This window comes from Epinephelus lanceolatus, chromosome 19 (assembly GCF_041903045.1).
Source record: "Epinephelus lanceolatus isolate andai-2023 chromosome 19, ASM4190304v1, whole genome shotgun sequence".
Taxonomy (NCBI): Eukaryota; Metazoa; Chordata; class Actinopteri; order Perciformes; family Serranidae; genus Epinephelus; species Epinephelus lanceolatus.
The window spans coordinates 8,721,962-8,731,401 of NC_135752.1; the positions used below are offsets into that span (position 1 = coordinate 8,721,962).

Below are 9,440 nucleotides of genomic sequence, written 5' to 3' on the forward strand. Positions count from 1 at the left end.
TCCTGCCTGCTGTCTTTTTATTTAAAATGTCAGGGATCATTTCAGTAGTTTAAATCAACAAAGCCTATTTCCTATATTTTGCTCAGACAGTATCAGTGTTGAGCAAGTTACTCTCAAAACTGAATGTATCACATATTACAAGTTACCTTCATTTGAAAGTAATAAGTTACTTTGCCTGAAATTAACTAATGTTAATTTTAAATAGATAAGGGTCATGTTGTTTCACAGCAGGTAATGAAAGCACAGAAGTTGCAATTTACAGTTCATTTGAAATTCATGCAATTCATGCATTCACATACAGTGGTTACCACTTTGTATTAACATCCCCTAATAATAGCGTGATGATATGGAACAATTAAGTAATGTGAATAGCCACCCCCTGAGGGCTGGGTTGCAGAAGGTGTAAATTGAACATTTCGAACACAATAAAAATTTAAAATACTATATGTATATATATACAGTACAGGCCAAAAGTTTGGACACACCTTCTCATTCAATGTGTTTTCTTTATTTTCATGACTATTTACATTGTAGATTCTCACTGAAGGCATCAAAACTATGAATGAACACATGTGGAGTTATGTACTTAACAAAAAAAGGTGAAATAACTGAAAACATGTTTTATATTCTAGTTTCTTCAAAATAGCCACCCTTTGCTCTGATTACTGCTTTGCACACTCTTGGCATTCTTTCTATGAGCTTCAAGAGGTAGTCACCTGAAATGGTTTTCCAACAGTCTTGAAGGAGTTCCCAGAGGTGTTTAGCACTTGTTGGCCCCTTTGCCTTCACTCTGTGGTCCAGCTCACCCCAAACCATCTCGATTGGGTTCAGGTCCGGTGACTGTGGAGGCCAGGTCATCTGCCGCAGCACTCCATCACTCTCCTTCTTGGTCAAATAGCCCTTACACAGCCTGGAGGTGTGTTTGGGGTCATTGTCCTGTTGAAAAATAAATGATCGTCCAACTAAACGCAAACCGGATGGGATGGCATGTCGCTGCAGGATGCTGTGGTAGCCATGCTGGTTCAGTGTGCCTTCAATTTTGAATAAATCCCCAACAGTGTCACCAGCAAAACACCCCCACACCATCACACCTCCTCCTCCATGCTTCACAGTGGGAACCAGGCATGTGGAATCCATCCGTTCACCTTTTCTGCATCTCACAAAGACACGGCGGTTGGAACCAAAGATCTCAAATTTGGACTCATCAGACCAAAGCACAGATTTCCACTGGTCTAATGTCCATTCCTTCTGTTTCTTGGCCCAAACAAATCTCTTCTGCTTGTTGCCTCTCCTTAGCAGTGGTTTCCTAGCAGCTATTTGACCATGAAGGCCTGATTCGCGCAGTCTCCTCTTAACAGTTGTTCTAGAGATGGGTCTGCTGCTAGAACTCTGTGTGGCATTCATCTGGTCTCTGATCTGAGCTGCTGTTAACTTGCGATTTCTGAGGCTGGTGACTCGGATGAACTTATCCTCAGAAGCAGAGGTGACTCTTGGTCTTCCTTTCCTGGGTCGGTCCTCATGTGTGCCAGTTTCGTTGTAGCGCTTGATGGTTTTTGCGACTCCACTTGGGGACACATTTAAAGTTTTTGCAATTTTCCGGACTGACTGACCTTCATTTCTTAAAGTAATGATGGCCACTCGTTTTTCTTTAGTTAGCTGATTGGTTCTTGCCATAATATGAATTTTAACAGTTGTCCAATAGGGCTGTCGGCTGTGTATTAACCTGACTTCTGCACAACACAACTGATGGTCCCAACCCCATTGATAAAGCAAGAAATTCCACTAATTAACCCTCATAAGGCACACCTGTGAAGTGGAAACCATTTCAGGTGACTACCTCTTGAAACTCATGGAGAGAATGCCAAGAGTGTGCAAAGCAGTAATCAGAGCAAAGGGTGGCTATTTTGAAGAAACTAGAATATAAAACATGTTTTCAGTTATTTCACCTTTTTTTGTTAAGTACATAACTCCACATGTGTTCATTCATAGTTTTGATGCCTTCAGTGAGAATCTACAATGTAAATAGTCATGAAAATAAAGAAAACGCATTGAATGAGAAGGTGTGTCCAAACTTTTGGCCTGTACTGTATGTGTGTGTGTGTGTGTGTGTGTGTATAGCCTACTTAAACTTCTGTGTTACATGTTTTAAACCGGATAATAAAGCTAGAAAGACAGAAAGTCCAGAAAAAGGCTATGCCAAAGGAAGACACTCCTGCATGGTGAAAAAGATGCAAAGCAACATAAAGAATATTAGGCTATATTCTACATCTAAACTTTCTAAACTTTTTTACAGAAAATATTATATATTCAGATGTAACCTTTTTGTAATCAGCAATATTTTGATTAGAAATGCGATATGACAACATTTTTCCTCAGTAATTGTAATTGATTACAATTAAATTGCATGTAACTACTCCCCAGCACTGTAGATAATGGAACAAAATAAAAGTTAATCACCCACCTGTTGCATTTATGGGATAAAAATCTATTGAAATGCTATTTAAGGATCTTTTCCATAATAATAATAATAAAAAAGAGCACCTTCGCCAAAAGTTGAAAAAAAGTTTTCATAACCATGACACTGCATCTCGTGATTCATGTAATGCATGTGAATGACTGTGAAACCGGGAGATGGCGACAAGGCAACAAGTGGATTTTCTACGCTGGTGAAATCACAGAAGAAGAACACCAACACGGCTCCTCTGCACTGTATAGAACCATGACATCCACCGAGGCTACAGACCTGGGCCGTGCGCTCTGTATCATCACCGGGGCTTCCAGAGGCTTCGGCCAGACTGTAGCGAGGGAGATGTCTCGGTTGGTGAAGCCGGGGTCGGTGCTCGTGCTGACGGCCCGCTCCGGTGATGAGCTGCGGGCTCTGCAGGCGGAGCTGGCCGAGACGGAGGCAGGCAGAGCGGGGCTGGTGGTGAAGTGTGTGGTGGCAGATGTGGGTCAGATGGAAGGACTGGAGGGCATCGTCAGAGCAGCTAAAGAGGCCTTTTCTGAGGATATAGATCACGTCATACTGGTCAACAACGCTGGTAAGAAGACACCTGTAGAGCTAATTATGTAAAGTACTTTTAGTTGCAGTAACATTTCCAGTGCATATGTTAAAATTGAAACGAACAACTAATTGTTGGAGAGACGTTTTTAAAGGGCCTCCCTGTGCAGACAATTGTTGTTTGGATCTGACTGGAATTTAATTTGTGGTGTTCGCAGCATTCTGTCAACAGCAGCATCTAGTGTAGCCTACAGTTTAGGGACTATGTCTTAAGTAGAAAAAAGGAGTTTTGATAAAAACTGTTGACTGTGAGGTCCAGAGGTGTGGGCTCAGGTCACATGACTTGGACTCAAGTCACAAAACTTACGACTTGACCACTAGTTAATGAAAACACAAGTATATATGAGGATGAGGACACACACTAACACCTCTTTCCTGTCTCCCAGCCTCTCTAGGTGATGTGTCTCGCTATGCCAAAAGCTTCACCGACATGGCTGAGGTGGACTCTTACTTGTCCCTCAATGTCAGCTCCTCCCTGTGCCTCACAGCCAGCGTTGTGCAGGCTTTTCCACAGCGTCCAGGTCTTCGGCGCACCGTCATCAACATCACCTCGCTGTGCGCCCTGCAGCCTTTCCGCTCCTGGGTGCTGTACTGCACAGGAAAGGCTGCCAGAGAGATGATGTTCAGGGTGCTGGCAGAAGAGGAGCCAGACCTTCGGGTGCTCAGCTACTCTCCAGGTGAGAAACTGCCTGTTTGTGCTTGTTCCATTTAAATGCAACCAGTCAGTCTGAGACTGAAGCTGAGCAGGAGGAGGTGAATGAGGTTTTCCTAAAGGAGTCGTGATACTGAGCAGTCCAGTAAAACCAGTTTTACCCACAGCATCATTTCTTCTTTGTCCTACATTTTAAGTTGCCTTTACCTTTTTTTTAAATTAAAACATCCTAGTGGCAAGGTGGGAATCCAACCAGAAACACTATTTCAAACACTTTCAAGGGTTGAGAAAATATGAAGGACTTTAGGGAATACTTCACCCACAAAATGACCATTAGCACATCAGTTTATCATTCAGTGTCCCCTTTAATTATTGATATATTGATTGATTGGAGACCTAAAAACACAGTGAATATGCATGTATTTAGGAAGTACTGAGCACATGACTAAGGTGTGCCATATTATATCGTTTACGATAATACCAGTATAATTTTTAATATGATATGAAAAATTCATATTGTGATAAGCTACTCACAATATTTCAACTTATTGACATATTGACGTCATACTGTTAACCACGGCAACAACATACATGGCTGAAAGCAGAATTATTACTGACTCCACGTTGGTTCCAAAAAGAGGAGCAGATGCATAAGTGTGGAATAAACTGTGGCGTTGTTAGGTCTGGATGTCCTTAATGTTTTATGAACAGTCCCGGACTTCTCAGACTCTTTTAGCGACTTACCACTCAGAGTGAACTCATTCAGCGGCTCTTCTGGCAGCAGCACAGTGTCTCTCCCTCTCCTCTCTCACTGTGCACACATGGGAGTCAGTGTCATCAAGTGATTGTGTTATAAACCTTTGGTAATGTAAACCTACGTGATGCTTGGGGCTCAACAAAAAACTACATATATGTGAATGTGCAGTAGGCTAGTTATGGTAGCATAACACCCTGCAGAGCATAAAGGTCCAGGTGGGAAAAAAAACAACTCAGTCATGTAGGATTTTGCTGAAAGGGAATGAACTCGCCTGCTTATTTATATATAGATCCCAGGGTACATTTTTTGTGTGTGGAAGTGTTTAAATTTGTAATTTGTGGTAGATTTTATTTTTGTTGTACTATTGATATTGTTGACAGAATCTGAATCTCACTCTGAGTTACTGTTGTTATTCACAAACTAAAGAAATGAGAGATCATTTTGTTTAGTTTTTACTGAATATTTGAAGGTTAACTGTTAGGTTGACATGTAAAACTATATCACTTAATTTTGTTGCAATTCTGTGTTCTTATATTAATAATACATTGTATTACTAATAAGTCATATCATCAAAAACTATTGTTATCGCAAAAAAAACTTCTGAAATACTGTGATATTATTGTAGGGCTGTATCGCTCACCCCTACTTGTGTTATACTGCACCAGTTGTGTGAAAGTTTGTAAACAGATGTTTTGATATAGTTTTGCTGTTGTTAAACTTGGTCCCCAGTCAATCAATATATCAATACATTCACCATTTTCTGTGGAGACGTGAGAAAAACAAAGGTTTTTTTTTTTTTTATGAATTCAAGGTAACACAGCTTGACTAATTGATGTACAAATGGTCATTTTGTGGGTAAAGTTTTTCCTTCAAAGAGCCACGCAAGAGGTTCTAAAATAATTAATTAATTGACTTTTAACTAGTCCATACCCGGGGATGTGCTATGTATAGAGGAATAAGAAATCAAAAACAGTATATTAGAGGAGATGCAAAATCAGAGCACTGTAAATGCACTGTGTAATAAATATTAATGTAAGACAAACAATGCACACTGTATTTAGAAACATGCTTTATGGCAAAATACGTGGAGCATAGTTTTGGCTGACGGCACGGAGGCACGCGCGTGCGCGGGGCCATGCGCGGACACACAGGTACACACATATACACGCAAGACGGAGAAATAATGAAAGAAACAGTGCAAAGTGCACAGCACAATGTTTAGTTTGTAATGTTTGTAGGCTAATGTCAGTAAAGTGAAAATACATAATGGCTGGCTCGCGCACACAGACACAGACGTGCGTTCGTTCAGTAAAATAATTACCTTAGTCTTCAGCAAGTGTTGGTGCTTGAAAGTGCATGTCCCAAGTGGTCTCCGCGCATGCGCAGCTCGCACTGCTAATGGTGCTCACAGTATGACTGGGTAGTGGAAAAGCGAATATAAACAGTAGAAATGTGGGAAAAATGCAAAAACGGCATCGTGACTGTCTGCACATGACCAAGATGAAAGCCTATGTGCAAGTTCAGAGAAGTAGGTCAAAGCAGTGAGGAGGAAAACGGATGATGACAGAAGGAAGGATGGAGGGACAGAGGTTTCTCCATTTAATAGTAGGATAATAGGATAGGATAACATATAACTGTATTATTATTATTACTTATTCATCAAGCAATTTACATGAAAAGGAATTCAGTAATAAGTATTTAGTAGGAATTCATGTTGGATTTTTGCCAATATCCCTTATGTCCATATTTTCCAACTTATTTTGGTTGATTGCCGATGCCTACACCATATATGCACATATGTATTTCCACCAATTGCAGAGAACATCAAGTCTCTCCTGTAGTGGACCTTACATATTATGATGCCTGATCTTATTGTGATGGCCCTGGTGGCAGATGCAGACATAAAATACAATGCTTTTCAAAATATACACTGGGGAACATAAGAAAACCACTTAACTTAGGTTACATGTAAAACATGCCATACTTATTTTCATCTAACATTTTTAAAGAGAACTGTAAAATTGATCCCACTTAAATAGGCTTGGATGATGGTCTCCCTAGGACAACCCTGACATTAGCCAAAACCAAGGCAAATTTGACCTAGTTCAACTAAGTCCCATAGTTTAAGAGTTATCTTATCGGCCTGTCATGTTGGCAGAAATGTTCTTTTCAGGCCAACGGCGATATTTCATTTTAATAAGATCTTACATTCCTAGTATTTAATATTTGAAAATTTCAGGATAAATGAAGATTTTACAGATGAATACATAGTTAAAATAGATCTAATCAATCCATCCATTTAACCCTTAATATTGATTCAGACAATGAAAAAAAAATATTAATGATTTGTCTTGATTTTACAGACAAATAGTTTGTGATGAAATAAAAAAATAATAGTATTAATAATAATAATAGTTCATTATCAGAAAAATTAGGATGAAATAATATTTTGATGATAATGAGCTGAGTTTGAAAACTTTATTGGAGTCTTGATTGTATTTATTTATCTTTTGATACCCCTCTAACCCCTGTCCCCTTCTCCTCAAGAGGCTCTTACCTTTTGCCAGGCCGCCATTGTAAATAAGAATTTGTTCTTAATGACTTGCCTGGTTAAATAAAGGTTAAAAAAAAAAAAAAAAGTATTATTATATTTTTTTCTGTATTTATTCACGATCATTTATTTAGTAATGTCTTATTTCACATTTATGTGGGGATTTGTTAGTGGCAGTCTTCAATATTTCTATCAACAACTTCAAAATATAATGTTACATTTATTAGAATTTATTGTGCCTTTGTACCACTAAAGCAGAGCAATAAGCCATACGGCCACTCTGCACATCCTCCCTACTTTGCAGACAAATGTGTTTGTTGTGTTGTTAACCCTTGAACTCTATTCATCTCTGTCCTCTGTGTTGGAGCAGGACCTCTGGATACAGCCATGCAGATGGTGGCCAGATCCAAAACAGCTGATCCCAACCTGAGGAAGTCTTTTTCAGACATGTATGCTCACGGCCAGCTGCTCACCTGTGAGGCGTCCTGTGCCAAGCTGATGAAGCTGCTGCTGGAAGACAACTACACATCTGGAGCTCACATCGATATCTACGACGTCTAGGTGCAGCAGGAGTACTTACAGCCATTTAGCATTGGGCCAGATTATTTCTATGTGCCTTGATTTCAACTGAAAAATCTGTTGATTTATAATAATTGCTTACCTCCAATACTACAGGTTAATGTGGAAAAAGTTAATAGTTTACTTGAATTGCACTGTCAGTCTTAACTCTGTAGGTTGTAGCCTTCTGTTTTTAAACTGACCAATCAAACTAACGTTCATCAAATTTACATTTGAAACATTCCAGAAGTTTACTCATCCCTATGGCCAGTGAAGCTGCAGTCTGTATACACTAAAATAAAGAACAATTATAAGTTGCTAAAGTCTGAAATTTTCATATCATATACGTAGGTGCATTAAAGTGTCAAGGAACACAATTTGAAAAAGACATGGTAGTGGGTATGAAGATGGCTGCTCTGAGCATCGCCAAGACCTCGAGACACTTGTCATTTGTAGATGTTCTGGTGCTTTATTTCAGATGCTTCTGTCATATTAAGTCATCTCCAGCTCACATGTAATGCAGCTGTGGGACACTACCAATTTTTAAACACATGGCATTAAGCCTTTTCATTTCTTGTCACTTAAATTAGTTCATAGAGACTGAATTAAAAAACCCATCAGTTCTGTTCTTAAACGGAACGCTTGTTCATGGCTAACTGTTGTCAGCAGGAGGGAGAAAAAGTCTTAATTCTTTTTTAGGGGGGATTTGCCTTAATTATACAGTGATAGTAGAGCCATAGACAGGTTATGCAGGGAAATAAAATATACAACAGAGATTCCTTTTCAGAATTACATCATTAAAAGGTAGGTGTCTTAACCACTAGGCCTCTGTGATTAATAAATGCTTTAATGAAATACCAAAACTATAAATCAGGAACTGTAATATATGTGAAAAAAAAATAAGATAAAATAAAAATATTGTAAAGAAACCACAACCAAAAAAGAAAACAGAGTTTTTCTAGGCCAGATCTGTGTTTCCCCACAACCTTCATCTTTCCATTAGCATTAATCAGAACCAGACCAGTTGGGTGCTCTGCTGTGTGTCATATTTGAGGGGACGGAGCCTCTGGCATAATCTATTTCACAGGGTTATTTCAAATGTTATGGGACCAGCCTGATCTGTAATACTGTCCTCTGTTCTTTGGTTGATTTCATGTCGATTTGTGATAATATTTATTTAATGAAGTGCTTGTATTGTCAGAACGGTCTCCCTTAAACGGTTTGCAGTATGTTTATGTTACCAGTTGATATTGTCATTTGAAGATGATGTCCTTATTGTGCTTTGACCCCAATCTGTGTCCTATTAATTATAGTGAAGTCTGGGGGTTGCAGATTTTTAGTTGTGATGTCTGTTACATGCTTCTGTAATCCCTGAGCCTAGGTATATTAATATGTGAGAGAAAAATGTGGACATGACAAATATTTTTCACACATTGCTCAATGTATGACTTGCTATTTTTATATAAAAGTAGATGGAAAATTATTGCTTTGTATGTGCTTACTTGAGACTGTTATCCAAGTAATTTTTTTTCAACTTGATAATGTTCACTGAAAAAATGAAATGCAGCACTTTTGTTTTTGCTCCCAGGTTGAAGTTAAATATCTTAGAATTTTTTTGCACTATAGAGATGTATTTCTCACAAATTTTGTCCCAAATTTGTTAAAATCCATGTTAGTGAGCACCTTTCTTTTTCCAAGATAATCCTGACAGGTGTGGCATATCAGGATGCTGATCGAACAGTATATTACTACACAGGTGTGCCTTTGGATGGTCACAATACAAGGGCAATACAATGTGCAGTTTGATCACACAGCACAATGACACAGATGTTGAGAGTTTTGAGTTTTGTGCCATTGGCAT

General features: G+C 38.9%; 1 protein-coding gene across 1 annotated transcript; it reads left to right on the forward strand.

Annotated features, from left to right (window-relative positions):
• The first annotated feature begins 2,644 nt into the window (after positions 1–2,644).
• spra (sepiapterin reductase a) lies at positions 2,645–9,062 on the forward strand. The gene is made up of 3 exons (XM_033646188.2): positions 2,645–3,041; positions 3,448–3,738; positions 7,392–9,062. The coding sequence occupies exons 1-3, from the start codon at positions 2,720–2,722 to the stop codon at positions 7,580–7,582; spliced, it is 804 nt and encodes a 267-aa protein (XP_033502079.1). The 5' UTR covers positions 2,645–2,719; the 3' UTR covers positions 7,583–9,062.
• The last annotated feature ends 378 nt before the right edge of the window (positions 9,063–9,440 follow it).